At 29.4% G+C, this 20,579-nt stretch overlaps 2 protein-coding genes and 1 pseudogene across 2 annotated transcripts; all 3 read right to left on the reverse strand.

The window, feature by feature from the left end:
* Positions 1–4,328: 4,328 nt before the first annotated feature.
* Positions 4,329–7,757, reverse strand: LOC114423736 (1-aminocyclopropane-1-carboxylate oxidase homolog 12-like). The gene is made up of 3 exons (XM_028390600.1): positions 7,198–7,757; positions 6,533–6,854; positions 4,329–4,767 (listed from the first exon to the last, which is right to left on the reverse strand). The coding sequence occupies exons 1-3, from the start codon at positions 7,740–7,742 to the stop codon at positions 4,495–4,497; spliced, it is 1,140 nt and encodes a 379-aa protein (XP_028246401.1). The 5' UTR covers positions 7,743–7,757; the 3' UTR covers positions 4,329–4,494.
* Positions 7,758–8,540: 783 nt separating this feature from the next.
* On the reverse strand, positions 8,541–11,341 carry LOC114423738 (1-aminocyclopropane-1-carboxylate oxidase homolog 1-like). The gene is made up of 3 exons (XM_028390603.1): positions 10,609–11,341; positions 9,888–10,209; positions 8,541–9,152 (listed from the first exon to the last, which is right to left on the reverse strand). The coding sequence occupies exons 1-3, from the start codon at positions 11,145–11,147 to the stop codon at positions 8,892–8,894; spliced, it is 1,122 nt and encodes a 373-aa protein (XP_028246404.1). The 5' UTR covers positions 11,148–11,341; the 3' UTR covers positions 8,541–8,891.
* A 6,884-nt stretch (positions 11,342–18,225) lies between these two features.
* LOC114421117 lies at positions 18,226–19,500 on the reverse strand (annotated as a pseudogene).
* Between the last annotated feature and the right edge of the window lie 1,079 nt (positions 19,501–20,579).

Genomic DNA, 20,579 nt, shown 5'->3' on the forward strand with positions numbered 1-20,579 from the left:
TATCACTAGACGTCCCCTCACACCCAACATGATAAAGGTGCTAGAGCCTACAATGATGACAAGCCAAAGAGAGGCACGAATCCTCTTCAGTGTTAGAGGGAATTGCTAAAATTATTTTAACTGCACATGCAGTTTCCTCCATAAAGGATGAGGGTCCGTGCCTGCCAAAGAGACTGCACTTAAGGTGGCATAGGAATGATATCATTTACGACATCTTTCCAGCACAATAAATAATAGTATCATTGTTGCCTATTAAATTATCTATAACTATAAGATCAATCATCAAAATAATATTCATGGCTACGAACTCGGTGCAACTCTTTAAAATTTGTTTTGGTACAAGTTAGTCCCCTCAAGTGAGCTTAGTCCGTTAAGTTAATCATATGGAACATAAATTTGTCAAAGTGAGTTTAAGTCCCTATAATGCATTTTTTCCCTTTCTCATTTACTCCTACAGAGCAAGGTGGTAGGTGTTGCAGGAAAAATCCAACAACAACAAAACACAATGAGCAATGAGCAAGAAATCAACCAAATCCAAGCAAGTTAAAAACAAAACCAATGAAATCAAACAATTAAATAAAAAACAAATCACAAATTAATGAAATAAAAAATAAAACCCTATGTAAAAACACCCATGTGAGAATTTTGTGAAAAACAAAAGTGAGAGAACGAGCGTCTCGAAATCGCAAGGGAGAGAGTGTGAGGCTTGAGAATGTGTAACTCGAGAGGAGTGAACAGTGTCTCCGTGAGAGAAAAGACGGAGAGAGGAATGAGTGTGTGGAGAAATTGAAATTCTTTAATTTGTACGAGAATTTCAAATTATTTCTTTTTTTGTTGATTAAATTTTTTTTTTAAAGTGATATTTAATTTTCCTTTAAATTATTATTTAAATATTAAACTTAAAATGACAGATATTCAATATCCCATTTAAAATAATTATTGTGATAAAAGTATCAATTTAAATACATAGTTAAAGTCTTCGATATACTTTTAAAAAAATACAGACTATAGAGGACATCAGCATTTAAAATCAAATTAATTTATAAAAAATTATTGATATAAGTGATTTAATATTTGAGTTCATTAATTAAAATTTAGAGTTTAATCCTGACTTAAATATAAGTCATAACTCAATATATCACTTTATTCTAAAATAACCCCAATAGAAGGAAATTAGTTAAGTCTGGAGTCTCTATTGTTATTCCCACGTGCATTCTTTGAAATCTAACAATAAATCATATTTTTTTTTTCTTTCTATTTCGTTGTTACACTAGGACTGTTGTATATTTCTGTTAATGCGTTTTTAGTGAACCGTAATCATCACATGCTAGAAATGTCATGATTGATAACTTGTTTTATTGTTGAAGCTTTGATATTTGTGGCATCTATGATTGCTAAAATTTAATTTGATCATATGGTTAAACCTTATAATTGATAAACCGTTTTCTCTAATTATGTTTTTTTTCCTCCATTGTCTTTGACTAAACACCCGAATTCAATGAAAGCAAAATCAGTTTAATTGCTTCTTCATTGACACTCTTAATTCTCATACGAACAAGTCACCCATTGGTTGGATATGAAGAGATGTAATTTGAAGTGCCAAATTGAATTGGTCCATGCTGATTAATAAAGTTTTACTATCTTGATTTTTCTGCCAAATGTCAATATTAGATTTTCACTGAAAATCTATAGCTAGATTTTTAAATTTTGTTAATGTTTTTAAAGAATGAGTAATATGAAACCAAAAAAGTTATAATTCATTCTGGTTCCTCTTTTTCCAAAACTATTAAATCGAATCAATTATAACTTTTTTATAAACTATGAAATGGAATCAATTACTAGTATAAAAAAGTTATAATCAACCACCACCCATCCTTCAAAAATGAGATCTATACTTAGTTTAAAAAAATTCTTTTCACCACCTCACGATTTTTTTAATTTGTCTCAAAGATATAAGGAAGAAAAAAAACAGGGGGAGGGAGGGGGAGCTAAAAAGTTTATTTTATAAGAAAATGTCAATATTTCATTTACTTTTAGTCTCGAGAACTTGATGTTGTTTATATGAAAGTCCCTTAACTTGGGAAACCAGAAAGTGGCTTGTCTATTCTATTAAATATATATGAAAGTTGTAGACATATGAAAATACATTTATGCTCTCTCTAGTTGACTGACACGTGTCATCTATTTGGTTTTTTGGTCTTTTCAGATAGCAGAGGAGGAGCTGTCAAAACAACCACTACAACAGACACATTACGAAAAAATGACAGCAAAATCAATGACGAAAAAGGAAGCTAAGACACAACGTCAATTGCAGTTCTAACTTTTTTCAATTTTTCTTTTAAATTAATCTTCACTTTACATTCTCATGCATTTTAAATCAATTATTACAATCAATTTTACTTTTTTTTATATAGCTAAATTGTTTGCACAAAAGTACATGTTTAGGTAGGAAAAAAAAGATTATTATTAAAAGGGGACAGAGTTTCGAAGAATTTCACGACAACGGGATTAGAGTGACTAGTTTCGAGAATAAAGGATTAGGATGATTCCAGATTCAACTAATTATCGACTTTTTTCTTTCTTTCTTTCTTTATTTTTGGTTTAAGGGATGATTTGCAGACACATGTAATGTTTTTTAATTTTTTTGTTTTTTCAACTTTTTCTTAAAAAAAAACTAGTTAGTGATCAATGTTTCCTACAGTTCTAGATTTTTCTTTTGTCAATATCCAGTGTGATTCTAGATTTTTTTCCTCATTTCCTTAGATACTTTCACTCTCTTTTATTTTGACTAATGTACCTGACTGGTCATCCCTTTTCTCTCTCTAGGTTGGGTGTCACAGCTTACACCATCTCCAACCTGTGTATTGACATACACTGCATATATTCAAGCTTCTTTTATGTTATTTTGAGAAAGAAGAAGAACGTGGTTAGAAGCTCCAAGCCTTGTGCTAACCTCACTTCAATATTCAGAATGAGGGGTTTCTTTTTTCATTATTCTGTTTAGATACGTTTTGCATCTGATGATCATGCTTTGGATGGGAATCGACATTTTGGTTTTCTGCAAAAATAGTTACAAAAAAAAGGTGAGCATTTTTTTTATATGTTTTGGTATTGCACAAAATACTTAAATTTACAAGCTGATTTTGTGGTTGTTCATGTTGCAAGATTGTGCTAGAGATATGATTATTATTAGTTGTTAATCATTAGTAAGTGTTGGACTATATGTGCCTAGACCAGTATTTAATCATGGCCAGTCCCATATAACATTTTCTAGGGTACAAAGCAAAAATGGACTAAAAATAATGATACATGATAAAGATAAAAAAATCCTTGAGTACAATAACTAATGTAGTTTTCAAGGAGGTGTTCCAGAACTTATGATAGGTATTGTTTTCTTATAATATTTCACAAAAATCATAATTTATCTATATTGCAGGTTTTCTTAACTTCAACTATGCAGGTTTTTTGACTTTATTGTACATAAATTCTCTTATATTTTGACTGCTACAAGATTACTCCTATTTTTAAGGTTTGTTTATCTAAATGTTATTTATTATATTCAGTGTGTGATTTATTTTTTCCATTTATCAATCCAACATGCATTTTGTCTAGCAACAAATGGTATTATTTCGAAGCTCTACCTCTCTTTGATCAAAGTTATCCTACCAACAAATTCAACCCCAAGACAAGTTGAATGAACTAATTATGACTTCAGCTTGAACAACCAAGAAAATCACTTAACCTATCTACATTGTAGGTTTTTTTCTTTTTTTTACTTCATTGTACAAAAATTCATCTACATACTAGCTACTTTGTTTAAAAAATATTACATTCCATAGATCATTGCGGAAAGTTAATCTGTTAACAAAAAATAATGTCATCTATCCAGTTTATACCATATACTTGGCTATAACAGCTTCCTCTCCTTTGGTTGCCCAACTTTATGTTATCAGCAAATCCAAATAATAAGGCAAATTCAACAAATAGTTATCGCACTAAACTACTTACTTAGAAAAGTAGCAATACTAAAATAACTAATTATTTTTACTTCATCGTATAAGATCTCCTTACATTAAGACTGTTATAGAAATATTCCTGCTTTTGGAGTTAATTTATTTTAATCTATCATTCCAATATATATTTTCTTATCAACAGATTTATCTACTTTTACCGCTCAATTCTACCAGCAAGCCCAATCATTAAGACAAGTGAATTATATACCAAATCATTTTATATCATCACAACACATTTTTTACCACTCCATTATCTTTTATAAAGTTTTTAAAATTTTTAATAACATTTTCGAGATGTAATATTTGTATTGTGAGTTTATATTCAACTCTGTTTTTATTTAAATTATAAATAAAATTACATTTCAAATCATCATTCATATGAATTTACATTATTTAATAAATTTTATTGTTAAACTCAATAAGCACAAACTCACTCTTTACCGTGCATACGCACCGTAAAGAGTGCATTCCCATGTTCGATTCACAACCTGAAGCGGTTCAAGGAAGATTTTCCATCAAGGGCCTTTGCATAGTAGTATGCCACGAAATCTTTTATGGTAGTGTCTCTGTAGATTGGTGGATTTTCTTCTGAAATTAGTTCCTTAATTGGACCATATAACTTCTGTAAACCTTCAACTGGGTCATCCGAATGTCCAAAGAAGGTCCCAAAGAAGCTTGCTACAGAAATTCTTGGGCATGTCTTCTTTGATAAGACCCGGTGGCACACACTGACAAACTTGTCATTTGTGATGAGCTGCACCAGTGTGAAACAAAAAATTCATTAAAGCCATTCCCACAAATTGTGTCAATGAAGAATCAATCAAACTGATTTTGCTTTCACTGAATTCAGGTGTTTAATCAAAGACGTTTATGGAGAAAAAAAAAATGCAATTAGAGAAAATTATATTATATATAACTTAAAAGAAAAACCGAAATTGCACATTCATTTACGAAAACTAAATGATAAAATAAACAATAATTTTATAAAACCATAATAATTTAATATAGCCTAATTAAAAATAATAATTTTATAAAATTATAGTTATATAGTATAAAATAATCCATAACAGTTGTGAATAGAAATTAAGAAATAAACTATTATTATTATTATTATTACAATTTTTTATTAATATCAAAATAATTTTTATAAACTATTTCTTTTAGCAATAAGAAATATATATAATAAGAATTTTAAAGTATATTTTAATTTATTTCTCTATATATTTGTTTAGGTACTTTATTTTGTAATTATTATTTTTTAGTAATATACTTTTATCATATACATGCAGATTTAATTAATAGATAAATAAATAACTCATTAAGCTAGGTCTAGTGATGCAAGGTCTGAGTAGTTTACCTAACATCCTTAGTCTCTGAAGAATATATTTTTATCATATACATGTAATAATGCAGATTATAAAATCATGATATATATAAATATAGTCTAAAATTAGATCGACCACTAGGGCTCACTCCAACACCAACCTGGATCCCATCTGGGTAAAGAAATAAAAAAGTCGATTACGAAGGTGCTAACTCAAAATGCATCGGACATGACAGACATCATCCCAGACTTCCATTGTCATCACTTGGCCATTTCTCCAGAGGCCAGACCCGTGTCTCATAAGAAGAGGAAGTTGGGTGTCGAGAAGGGAAAAAGCAGTAGAGGAAGAAACTAACAAGTTATTGAATTTTGGGTTCATAAGGAAGTCCATTATACTACATGGCTAGCCAATGTAATTATGGTGAAAAAAGGCAAACATCAACTGTAGGATACGTTCTGACTACACATACCAATACAAAATGTGTCCAAAAGACTCCTACCCACTACCGAGCATCAACCCTTCTAGTTGATGAAGCTTCAAAATACCCCGTTCTTAGTTTCCTTGATGCCTACTCCAGCTTCAATCAAATTCAAATGTTCCCCTCAAACGAGGACAAAATGACATTCTTGATTGATAATGCTAATTACTACTACACAATCATGTTGTTTGGCCTTGAAAATGTAGAGGTCACTTACCAAAGGCTAATGGACAAGATATTCCTCAATCAAATTGAACGAAATATGAGAGTCTACGTGGATGAAATGGTTATCAAAAGCCAAAACATGGACTCATACGCAAAAGACTTGGCTGAGATCTTCAAGGAGATGAGAAAGTGGGATTAGAGGTTGAAACCTGAGAAGTATGTCTTTGGAGTACAAGGCAGAAAATTTCTAGGCTTTATGCTCACTCATAGAGGCATCGAAGCCAATCTAAAGAATTGTGTAACCATTATCGACTCAAAACAAAAATTTTACTCTATCATTTAAGTGACAACATCGACTCAAAACAAAAATTTTAATATATAATGAATTAAATGTAACAAAAAAATTTATTAGGAATCTAAAAAAAAAAACAATCACTTGTCATAAAAAGTAAGCTCTAAAATTTATTAGGAACCTAAAACACATTTAAACTTAAAAGTAAGCTCTAAAATGCATAATCTAACGATTGAGAATAATAACTTGGAATATTTACCTGTAGAAGGTCTCCTACGTTTACAACAAGAGCTCCATGTACTGGAGGAAGATTGACCCATTGATTCTGATGAAGAACTTGAAGACCACCAATTTGGTCTTGTAGAAGTAAAGTCATGAAGTTACCATCTGTGTGCTTGGCAGCGCCCATAGTTAATTCAGGTTCAGGGCATGCTGGATAGTAGTTACCCACAGTAAAGAGTCCTTCACCACAACTCAATTCGTTAAGGTAAGAAGAGTTAAGTCCCAAAGCTTCTGACAATAACTCAAAGATTGTAAAACCCACATCCCTTATTTTCTTTGTATACTCAATCACAATATCCCTGCAAAAAAGTATAAACTCATCAAGGATAAATAATCCAATCAACTAAACTGGATCCGTTACTGAGATACTTGCAATCATGATCTGTAACTAAATTTCGGTAACAAATGTTTTTCATGTAAAGTATAATGAAAAAGAACCAAGGCCGTTCTCCTTAGCTTTTCTTATTCACAACAAGATGGGGTACATAAGCAGATAATGTAAAAGTTTTTTATATTCTTCAAATCATAGATTACAGTTTTGTTGAAAATTGTTAACTTAGCATAAAAGTGAAAACATGATTTCTGATTAGACAACGATGTAAGAATCTTTGAACAGATAATTTATCAAAATTAAACTCTTACCTGCATACAGATGGTATATGCTCAGGTTTGGGCGGATCAGGAGAAACAGCAAAACCAATTGTATCTCTCCAATTAACAGGGTTGCCACTGTGCAAGCCAAGGTTGGAAAAGTACACAACTTTTTTCTTAGAATCCCGAGTATAGAACTCCTTCCTTGCCTCAGTGTCTTGTTCATGAAATCTACGAATTCCATCAATCATCTCATCCAAGACACTGATTGGAATTCCATGATTAATCACCTGGAAAAATCCCCACTCATGGCATGCACTTCGAATTTTGCCAATTACTTCTGAACGCAGAGCTGGATTAGAATGTATGTCTTTGAAGTCTATGATGGGGATAATCAACTTGGAGTCACCACCTGAGGTTTCAATGATATCCAAATCCAACTTTCCAGAATGGAACATACGTGGGATCTTTGTGACTCCAGACTCTACAAGACCCTTAACACCAGCTTTTGAATCATCAAAGGCTTTCACTTCAGCTTTCCTATCATAAGTGGAATCCATGTTTTTTTCTAACTGGTTTGTGTTTTTGACCTCCATATTGAGAGAGAACTAGCAGAATATAAAGAAAAGAATGGGATTATTAAATAATTAAATCGAGATTTATGACAGTTAACGAGGGAAAAAAAAATAATATAATTAAACTTATGTGACTGCATTCCATATTCCACACGTAACCCAAGGTATAAATATATTTTTTCTGTTTGCCAAACCAAAAACAAGTATATTTTTTTTAATTTGGTAACCAGGGCATAACAGCAATAATGACGACCCCAAACTTTCAAAACTCATAATAAAGGCTCAATTATGCTTTCAACACACGATTGATATCTGAATTTTGTGTTAATAAAATAATAATTTTATTTTTTATAATTGACACTTTTTTTAATTTTTAATAAATTAACGAATTTAATAAATTAACGAATTTAATAATTATTTTTTGATAAATTTTTTCATTTGTTATACAGAACTAATAACAAATGATTTTTTTATGAAAAAACAAATACAAAATTTATTAATTTACAGAGACAAAAAAATGTGTCAAGAATCAAAAATATTTTGTTTTATCAAGAAATAAAAATGATTTTTTTTATCAAAACAAAAATATAAAATTTAGATATTTATTAAAAATCACAAATATTATTTCGAGTACAAACATATTTTAATCCCGAATAAAATGAGACTGATTTCATTTCATCTATCTATAACTTTACAAGTTCTCCATTTCAATGAAGCCACTTTTTAGTTTTTACTGTTGAATTAACAGTGTACAGTTAGTTTTACCCTTTCTGTTCTCAGTATGGGCTTTTGGGTGTAAAAATGCTGATAGTCCAAGTATTGAGGCTCAATGTGTATGCAGTGCTTTTTTTTATTTATTTCGGTAATGCTGTAGGAGACTAGAAGATACATTTAAAACTTGTCCTATCATCCTTTGTTAAGTCATATCCATTCTAATGGAATCTCTTACATATTTTTCTTGAATGGCACGAAATTATTCGTTACAACACAAGCTAAGAAGCCTAGGATGAGACAGATGAGCATATGTCTGCCCAGAAGGTTTCTTAATTTGAAGCTTGTTGTGTGAAGAAGAAAATTAAGAAAATAAAAGGCATCAGAAATAACACATTACAAGCACCTCCATGAGAATCAGGAGAGCATCGTTATTTTCTAGGTCTTAATCTGTTCATTTCACAACCTGAAAGGCTGCAAGGCAGAGTTCCCATCAAGCCCCTTAGCAAAATGGTGTGCCATGATCTCTCCTATGGTAGTGTCCCTATAGATTGCTGGGTTTTCTTCTGATAATAACTCCTTAATTGGACTATAAACCATTGATGCACCTTTTGCTGGATCATGCGAATTCGAAAAGAAGCTTGCTACTGAAACTCTTGGCCCTCCATGATTCGATAAAACCCGATGATAAACGCTGACAAAATTGTCATTCGTTATAAGCTGCAACAATAGCTAGCAAATTAATAATTATACTCCTCACGTACAAACTGTATTGATGTAGATGAAGCAACTGCTCAAGCCTACAAAGTGACTCACAAATTTTTCATAACACAGATGTTATTCTCTTTTGCCTCTTATGCTGAATGTTGCATGTTATGAATTGACAACCCTGTTTCTATGCAATTTTTCTTTTTAATTCTAATAGGGTTTGCTTTGTTAACTATAAAACAATCATTTCTCTGAAGATCAGAGAGAGAGAAATACGATTACTTAACATGTGTATATTTACTTTCTCCTTATGTGTTTAGGAAAAAATAGTGCTGTCTAAAAGAAAAAGTATCACAGCAAAGCAAACTATCACCAAGATTTATATGTCTATGGTGCATGAAATGTTAATTGCTGTTGAACCCCTGAAAGCCATATCAAGGAAAAATATAGTACAAAAGCATAGTGGCCATAGGGCCATGATAACTCATATTTGATAAATCTTTAGAGTCAATCTTTCCATAGTTTTCTTTCCCATAGTCTTGCGCATTCCTTAAGTTTTTCTTCATTTAGCGATAAAAAATAAAAATAATGCGGACATCTTTTGACTTACATAATTAGAGGCCTAACCTAAAACATAAAATCTTCTCACGATATTTGATTTTTATATTTTATCTTTTGAAGTAATCTTAATACAATTATCTGAACATATAAACTACAGAAAATGCTTATTACGGTTCTAGTACTTACTTGTAGAATATCTCCTACGTTTACAACAAGAGCTCCATGCACAGGTGGAACATTAAACCATAGTTTTTCATGAAGAACTTGAAGACCACCCAGTTGGCCTTGTAGAACTATTGTCATGAAGGAACTATCAGTGTGCTTGGACGTGCCCAAAGTTAATTCAGGTTCAGGGCAAGGTGGATAGTAATGACCCTGAATGAAAAGTCCTTCAGCACAATTCATTTCTTTTAGATAAGATGGATTAAGGCCAAGAGCCTCTGACAATAACTCAAAAATTGTACAACCCAGTGCCATAATTTCCTTGGAGTATTCAATAATTATGTCTCTGCAAGTACATAAACAATTCATCAAGAATTCGAATAGTTTAACAACTTTTTAAACTTTTTTTTTTATGGGAAAATGTTAATTATTAGTTTTTGTTAATAGAGGAATCGAACACGCCATCTTTCCCCCACTTCCCTTCTCTCTTTACCACCCAACAAACTTTATATCTCCAACAATTTCTGAAACTGACATGCACAAGTGACCAATTCTTCGAAAAACTGTATTTAAAACATGAAATTTATGGTTCGATAATAACTTAAGCTACTTGAAAAAATGTTCTCCTTCCAGCATATAATAGGAAAGCACCTAGATACATAATATAGAATACAAAGAAAAAGGGAAACTAATATATCAAAATTATTAACAACTGTAAAATGTAAGTACAATATTAACTGATTACCTAAATACTGTAGGTAAATTCTCTGGTTTGGGTGGATTAGGAGCCATAGAACATCCAAGTGAGTCTCTCCAGTTAGCAAACTTGTCTAGGTACAGGCTAGTATTGGAATTGTATAGAATTGTCTTCTTCAAATCTCTAGAGTAAAACTGTTTCCTGACATCAGTATCTTGTTCATGAAACCTTCGGATTCCATCAATCATTTGATCCATAACACTAATTGGAATTCCATGATTGATCACTTGGAAAAATCCCCACTCCTGGCATGCACTTCGAATTTTGGTGACAACTTCATTATGCAGTGCAGGATTGTTATGTATGTCTTGTAGGTCTATGACAGGAATACTCAAGTTCGAGTCACTGGCTACGTTTTCAGTTATGTCGATGCCGGAAAGGAACATGCGTGGGATCTTTTTCACACCAGAATCTACAAGACCTTTAACACCAGTTTTTGAATCATCAAATGCTTTTATTTCAGCTTTCCTATCATAATTGGAATCATTGCTTTCCTCTTTTATCTGGTTTGAGCTTTTGGCCTCCATACTGTGACTCAGCAGTGCCTGCTTCTGATGCAAAATGCACAATCAAAGCACTGAGTATTGAATTCAAAACAAAAGAAACATAGATTTTTCTAAGATCAAGCCAAATCCCAAATAACCCTCGGGGGAAGAAGTAATTATATAATAAGTGGCACAAATTAATATAAACACATGTTTTTTCTCTGTATGGAGAATGACACAAATTGAAAAGGATGGGATATGCCACTTTCTCAAAGACAGAATAAAAACGTGACATTTTCTGGTGGCTTATGTGATTTGTGGTCGATGCTCAATTGACAGTACAATAATGCAAATGAGATAAGATATCATTTATAACATTTCTGGTGCGTTATCTCACACGTAAGAAAGCACTTTTTCGCATACTCTTAGTATATTTTCTCTCATTAGGTTGAAATTTGATAGGTTTCACGTCATATTTAATAATTTTATTTTTTATTTTTATAATTTTTAATAAATTTTAAATTCAAAGAAATGCATTAGAGAATGTATTTTTAGCACTCCTTGACACAAGAATAAAGAAATAATAAATTTATATTTTTAATTTAAATGTAGTGACACATTGTAAATGAATTTTACATTGTGAATTTGTCATGCTATCAAAATTTCTCAATGTATATTAAATTTATTAATTTTCATAATAATTATCTTCAAAGTGATATTTAACCTGATCTTTAATAGACTCAATTACAATCTATGTCCTTTTAGTTTTCTAAATCCATAATTTTAGTTTTCTTGATTTTTAATTGTAACATTTGATCACCTAATTTTATAAATTTATGATATTGTCCTCTTGATAGATTATTAACTAATAATTGTTATTATTAGGGATATTAAATTAAATATAAATTATTAATCATGAAAAACTTTAATAAAAGATTATTAACTCTAATGTGGCTATGTTACTATTGGTAGAATTGTATGCGACAATGAAGGTAGAAGAGTTGTTTGTGAAAAAAAGGATACACACATGGTTGTTGTGGAAAATTATAATTAATAATTTTTTATTCAATTTTTAATAATTAATAGTTTTGATTAATTTATAATTAATTTAATGACTCAATTAATCATAATTATTTGTTAATAATCTAGTAGGATGATCAAAATCACCCATTTATAAGATTAGGAAGACTAAATATTACAATTAAAATTAAGAGGTACCACAAACATGAATTTAAGATACTAGGGTCGCAATTTAACCATTTGAATAACATGTAAATAAAAATTATATTGATTGCACATGAAAATTTAACTTTAAATATATTGGAAGGCCTAGAATGGTCAAACAGCAGATGTAAGAATAATTATAAAGAAATCTAAGACAGTTTATCAAATCTTCCCTACTAGAATATTTTGTAATTAATTCCACTGAAACAACTCCTAATTATTAAAATAAAGAATAGCAGCCACAATTTCTAAACTTACGATGTCAACTAGACATTACCTCTCTTTAGAAGGAAAATATATACAACTTGTATTATTGTATCAAGTCCTAACCTGAGATGTTGCAAAAGTAATATATTTGTATGAATATTTAGAAAAAAGGAAAGGACAAAACTAACCTTGAGCCACAAAAAGGAAAGGACAAAACTAACCCAAAATATATACAATATGCTTTGGATTGCGGAAGCAAAGTTTGTTTTTTGGGAGTGAGTGTTAGTATCTATCTAGACAGTCTCTGGAGAAATAAAAAAACGTTATTTTGGGAGTGAGTTTACTTAGAAAATTAGAACAACCTTCCTTAGGTTTGTACTTTGTATGATGATGACCCTAACCTCTTCCAGATGCCTCCTAACCTGCTCCCTTTGAACAAAGGAAATTTCAGCCATTAGATATAAATTTAAAAACATGAATAGTCCAAAATGGTTATAGAGAATGAAAAAAATAATTGCAAAATGGTCCTTGGTTGAAAATATTGTTGTATTCCTACACACACAAACAGAGAGGTTGTTTGTTGTATATGGCTGGGTTACTGGTTGTTGTTGGCAGAGAAGTTTGCCGGCTCAAATGACTTGGCAGAGTTTGTTCATCTTGATGTTGTTTGTGTAGTGTGGCTGTCTCTAGGAAGGGAAGTGTTAGCCATAGATTTTTTGATACATTATATATTAAGACTAAGAGATCCATTTTACTTTTTTGGATTTGCTCATTTTTGTTTTTTATGGTTTAAAATATCTGATTTCACCCTTTATGTTTTTGAAGAGATCCATTTTAATCCTTTTTTTTCATGTTTAAGATTAAAATATGGGTTTCTTTCAAAAGATAGAGGACGAAATTGAGAATTTTTAAACATAAAAGAATGAAATGAGAAAATGTAAAAAAACTAAAGGAACAAAATGATATTTTTTAGCATTTTTAATGGTATTTTCATTTTCAAATTGTAATTAAAAATAGAACAAGTATAAAAAAATATTGTCATATCTTTTATTAATTAATTTTAAAATAAAATTTAGGCTTAAACTGCTTTTGATTTTCTTATAATGAATAAATTTTGTTTTTTGTCTTTATCATTTTTTTAGTTTTTTCAAAATTTCATTTTTGATTCCCGAATTGACTTGACTATTGTTATGTTAAAACTTCAAACGACAACTAGTAGTTCAAAATTTGCTAATTAGTACGGGTGTATTAAATTAGGATTTTAAAATACTTATTTTTAATAAAAAAATCTTATAGTAATTAATTAGAATTTTCAAATAATATAAATAAAATTTGTGATATCCAACTTTTAAGATTTCTTACCAGGACAACCGAATTTGATACTAAAATAGTCAATAAATTTAAAATTGACTAAAATTATTAACATCGTAAATCTTTTAAAAATAAAGAAAAAATATCTTAATTAAAAAATAGAAAAATTAAAATTATGAACTTGTTAAGAATTAATCATGAAATATCTTAATTAAAAAATGAAGGAGTAAAAACATAAAAAAAAAATTGGAGAAAGGAAATTACATTTTAATCTAAAATTTAAAATAGTCCTTATAAGACAAATACAATACTCAAGAGATCAAATTGGGGAAATAAAAAAAATTCTTAAAAGATCTCCAGCAAAATGCAACCATAAAACAAGATGAATTCAAAAAAACAATCTATTTCCAGCGACAATGCATCTGAAAGCCCAAATATCCCAAAAGCAATTGAAATCTAAAAACCCAAATTCAATAAAATTACAGAACCCAATACAAACATTATTCAAGTCTGAAACCCGGATCTAAAACGCAGATCTGAAACCGAATTTGAAATCAACTGAAACTTAAGGTTGGAGTTCAAGCATTCTTCGTAATTACACAAATTGTTAATATATTTTTTGTTACTAATTAAATTAAATAATTTTTAAAGGGCGTGAATGAGTTAAAATAGTCGAATAAATGATAATATCATTTATCAAATAATTATTGGATTTTATATATTTTTTAAATGTTAGTAATAAATAACAGTATATTTTTGAGGCAAAAAGTGTTTAGACATCTACCCTAATGGTTTCATATTTCAAAGTTTTTTTTTCCTATTTTTAAACTTAAGTTATATTAGAAAATATCTCATGTATTGCATGGTATTTATATTAAAAATAAAGAGAACCATTAAAAATATTTGATTAGAATTATATTAATTGTGCATGATAAAAATTAAAATATTTGATTTTTATTTTGAAAAATGTAAAAGTTATATGAATTAATGAAAAAATTAATATGAATTATGTCATGCATTGATTTTTTTTCTATTCTTATTTTACTTTTCTCATCTTTATATTTAATTAGAAAATAGAAAATCATTAAAAATATTATCAAGTTGAATATTGTATATCACCAACGCGTTGCGCAAGTTCCATACTAGTAATAAGATAGTTTTTCAAGATTTTTTAAATGATAAATTTATTTCCAATTTTAACTTATTTAAAGTAAAAAATATGGTAAACTGAAAAATCAAAGACACATTCAAAGTCAATTTAAGCATGTTATATTTAAAAATATTTCAATTCAATCTAATGATGAATAAGTTTCACTTTCTCATTTTACATATCTCTTCATTATATATAAATATTTAAACTTTATTAATTCTTGTATTTGCAATTATCTTAAAAAATAATAGTTAAAGAATATAAATGATTTATCTTAATTAAAAATATTATATGGAATACTTTACCTACATCCTTAATTATCATTATTTTCTATAAATGTTTTTAATAAAAAAAATATCAAATTCAATAATCTTTTGACGATTTTCTTGATATGAAATAGACGGAAAATGCATTAGATTAATGCCCTCAATTAATACTCAAGATTTTAAATCCCTCTTTTGGTATCATATATATGCAATATTTATGTTTAAAATATATAATTAATTATTTAAAGATAGCTACATAAATAATTTTCTAATAAATTGATGGAGTAAAAAGTAAAAACTTAAATGGAAAATGTTAAAATTTGCTAATTAATTTGTCTTTCTAATATTTTTTTAATTCTTTAATTAATCTCCATAGACCCAAGTAAAATATTATCCAGTTTCCTACAAGTATTATTTAAATTATTTATTATAAACATTAAATGTAATTTATATATTCAAACAATTTTTATTACAAAATTATAAATTATAACTATAATATATTTTATATTATAAATATTTATTTTATGCAAGCTACAAGTCAAAATACTAATTATATTAATTTGATGAAAATTATTTGTTCTTATGAGTTTTTCACTTTGTTATTTTATTTATAATATGTATTTTTTGTAGTGTATTAAAAAAATATTTAATACTTAAAACAAGAAGAAAATCAAATCTTTAACATATCAAACATTTAATGCTTTTCTCCAACTCAAACTATTTTTGTTTTGAAATTTTTTCAATCATTTTTTTATCCTTTTCCTTCCTTTTTCAAGCGTTTCACCCCTCACACTTTTTTCTTTTTCCTGGTTCTTCCTTTGTTTCACATTCCATCCTTTTGTCATGGAGTTCAAATATCATGATTTCAAAAACCGAAGGACACCATCAGCAATGTCACACCATCGTTCCGCCCCCTCCGTTTCTAGATGCCCAATACAAGGCAACACTTCTTTTCTTCACACCAAGAGACCCATTTGTTTAATTTGTTGTTTTAACACAAATAAAGCTTTTCTAACATTATATCATTTGTAGGGTGTGAACTTGCACCCGGATCCAGACAAGATATAGAGCCCAATGTTTTACTCATATGGATTACATGATCAATATGAGTCATATAAATTAACTCATACGAATTACGTAATCCGTATGTCTCTTATAGATTATGTAATCCGTCTGTACATAATCCGTATGACTCATATTATGTAATTTGTATGAGTTAATTCGTATGACTCATGCGGGATCACGTGATTCATAAGTATTTTTTTTAATCTTTTTTTTCAAAAATATGTCTTTTAATTTATTAATATATTAAAATTTTTAATAGTAAGTATTTTTTATTTATAAAAAATATACTGATTAAATAATTCATATGAATTATATCAAAATTAATTGTTATAAAATTTATTATTTAAATTTACATGAACATTACATATACATTAGAAAGTTTAGTGTTATGTATAGCAACATTATTTATTTTATAACACAATTGGTCTATTAACTCAATTGGTTAGAGTATTGTTAATAACCCAAAAGTCATATGTTTAATTCTTGCGTGGACCATTAACTTTACTAGCAATTTCGTTGGGTGCGCGTAGGAGTGTCCAAAGAGTTCCCATCAAGGCCCTTTACACAATAATATGCCAAAACTCTTTTAAGGTTGTGTCTATGTAGATTGGTGGGTTTTCTTCTCAAAGCATTCCTTAATTGGACCATACACCTTTGATGTACGAGTGCTGCTAGGTGCACCCAGTATTATTGTTGGTACACCCAACACTAACCACGAAAAGACAGAAATATCCCTTATGGATCAAGTTGATTCGTAAATTAATTTTTAAGATTTACGGATCAACTTGATCCATAAATCTTTTACGGATCAAGTTGATCCGTAAGAAGAGAAATTAGTAGGGACAGTTTTGTCATTTTTAAAGAATGTTGCGTGCATCTAACAACACTCTTGATGTACCCTCAACTGAGTCATGTGAATTTAAAAAGAAGCTTGCTACAATATTCTTGGGCGTGTTTTGTGATAAGACACGGTGATACACACTGACAAACTCGTCACAAAGGTGATACACACTGACAAACTCGTCATTTGTGATAAGCTGCACCACTATGAAATAAATTGATTAATGCTATTCTCACAAAATGTGTCCATGAAGAAGCAATCAAAATGATTTTGCTTTCAGTGAATTCAGGTGTTTAATCAAAGACGGTTGTGGAGGAAAAAAACACAATAAGAGAAAACGGTTTATCAATTTTGAGGATTAAGTTTAATCATATATGGCCACACTAAATTGTAGCAAGGATTGATGTTACTCTTTTTTCTGCAAGAAAATTGGTTAAAAAAATTCAGCTGTAGCTATTCCCAAACCGAAAAAGTCCACTGAATGAATTAGCGTTGAACGTTAAGCATTAAAGGGTTTCAAATTAAACTGCAAAAGTCGTCAGGAACGAGTAGTAGATTTTAGATACTTTGAATTGAACCATTGCGAGTCATAGCTGGGAAAATACCATGCTATATTTTCAACTGTGACAACAATAATAAATCAGGGGAGATACACTGCATAGATCACATGACACTATTGGGCTCAATAAAAAATAAAGTACTCCTGGATATTATTTATCATAAGATTGTTTTTAATAATTTCATTTAATATTCTTCTTAGACCTCCTCTGCTTAGTTTTACAGGGCCAGAAATCATGTTATCCACTTGCTTCACCAATGCCTCTAATTACCTTCTTTGCACATTCAAAACTACCTTAATTTTCTGTAATCTTTTGTTTGATAGATAACACGCCAAAAGGTGCCACACCAACTTTTTATGATTCTATATTTCATACGCTTGATATCTACTTTCAAGTTTCAACCTTTCTCCAGTAGAATTTTCTTTTCTACGCCTAATTAACTTAAAATTTATCCAAAATAACAAAACCTTTTGTTGAACTTTATTTTGTTTTTCGATTGTATCTGAATTCTTAATGTTTAATACAACATAGAAAATACATACTCTAAAATTTGACAAAAATAACTTAGAGTATTTATCTGTAGAAGATCTCCTATGTTTACAACAAGAGCTCCATGTACAGGAGGAACATTGACCCATTGATTCTGATGAAGAACTTGAAGACCACCAAGTTGGTCTTGTAAAAGTAAAGTCATGAAGTTACTATCTGTGTGCTTGGTAGTGCCCATAGTTAATTCAGGTTCAGGGCATGCTGGATAGTAGTGACCCAAAATAAAGAGTCCCTCAGCACAATTCAATTCTTTAAGGTAAGAAGGATGAAGTCCCGAAGCCTATGACAATAACTCAAAAACTTTAAAACTCAAATCCCTTATGTTCTTTGAATATTCAATCAGAATATCCCTGCAAAAAAGTAATCAACACTCATCAGTCATCAAGGATAACTAATTGAATCAACTGAACTTGATCCATAACTGAAATGTACTTTTTTCATGATTAAATGTCATGTAATGTAACAAGTGTAACTACTGACTAAATGCCTGTAACGAAAGTTTTGCTAGTAACATATAATGAAAAAACTGCCAGGCCATTCTCTTTCTCTCTAAGACAAATACTGGCTAAATTCACAACATAAATTATATATACTAAGATAAAGAATTTAATTGGAATACACTTACATTTTCATATGATCATAAATTGTATATAAATGAGAATGAATTATTTGATGTTTTAAAAAAAGTTAAATTATATAATAATTACATTCAAAGTCAAGATGAAATAAAACTCTTACCTACATACAGATGTTATTTCTTCAGGTTTGTTACTATACAAGCTAAGATTGAAATAATACAAAACTTTTTTCATCAAATCTCGAGACTAGAACTCTTTTCTTACCTCAGTGACTTGTTCATGAAATCTACGAATTCCATCAATCATCTTATCTAAAACACTGATTGGAATTCCATGACTAATAACTTGGAAAAATACCCACTCATGGCATGCACTTCGAGTTTTGCTAATTATTTCTGAATGCAGAGCTGGACCAGAGTGTATGTCTTTGAGGTCTATGATTGGGATACTGAATTTGGAGTCACTAGCTGAGGTTTCAATGCTATCCAAGTTGCCAGAATGGAACATGCGAGGGACTCTACAAGACCTTTTACACCAGCTTTTGGATCATTAAAGGCTTTCACTTCAGCTTTCCTGTCATAAGTAGAATCAATGTTTTCCTCCAACTGGTTTATGTTTTTGACCACCATATTGAGAGAGAACTGGCAAAATAGAAGTGGCTACCTCAAACACAAGTTGTAGTATGGAAGAAGAGTATGAATTTTATATAATTAAATCCAAGTGACAGTCAAGGATGGAAGACGATTTCAGTTTAATAAGTTGTCTCGGGTTTGATTGAGCATGAGTATCCAATTGCATTAAATATTTGCAAGAAGATGTGTCTCCTATTATAGTTCTATCTATCTTAAACAAAATTATCTCCCATAAATTATGGTCCCCTAAAAAAAGAGAATATATAAGTATAAATATGTTTTTAGTATATGTAAGTAACGTTTTTTTTACTTTGAATCTCCATAAATTTTGTTGTTTAAGTTTTAGTCTTTGTAATTTGTGTTATTCAAATTTTTATCCCTGAAAATTATTTTGTATATTTTTCATCCTTCCTTGTAAGAAAAGATGGATAATTGGAAGACAAGATATAATGAGAAATAAAGGATATGAGTTTTTAAGAAATAGAAGATGATATATAAATAATTGGGAGAGGAAATAGTGAAAGAGATGAATTTCTTTGTTTTATATTAAGTGAATAAAATAAATGGATAGGAATTTTGAATTTACAAATTTGGTATGTATTATTGAAATATATAGGGGATACAAAATTTAAATTCCCAATAGGTAGAATGACTCAATAGATTCTAATATAAATATTATTACATATTTTTTTAATAAAACATATGCTTAAATAAACATATGCATATTTTAGTTTATTTAAAAAAACAATTACTTTTTTTACCCCATTTTTAAAGGACTTTATGAAGAAAATGATCATTTTTCAAAATTTAAGGTCAAACTTGCTCAACTAATAGTTACCAACACTACTTGAAGCTCATTATCATTCAAAGACATTATTAATCATATGTGTCTATACAAAAACAATAAGTAAATATAAAGAGTTACCAACACTACTATTTTTTGGATATATAAAGTAAATTATTTCACTTGTTAATTTAACAAATGATTTATACAAGTTAGTGATAATAGAAATACTAAAATTATAAAAAGGAAAACATACTTTAAAATACACAAAAAATATCAAACTAATGTTTATTTAAGAAAAAAAGTG

Source organism: Glycine soja, chromosome 8, assembly GCF_004193775.1.
Source record: "Glycine soja cultivar W05 chromosome 8, ASM419377v2, whole genome shotgun sequence".
Taxonomy (NCBI): domain Eukaryota; kingdom Viridiplantae; phylum Streptophyta; class Magnoliopsida; order Fabales; family Fabaceae; genus Glycine; species Glycine soja.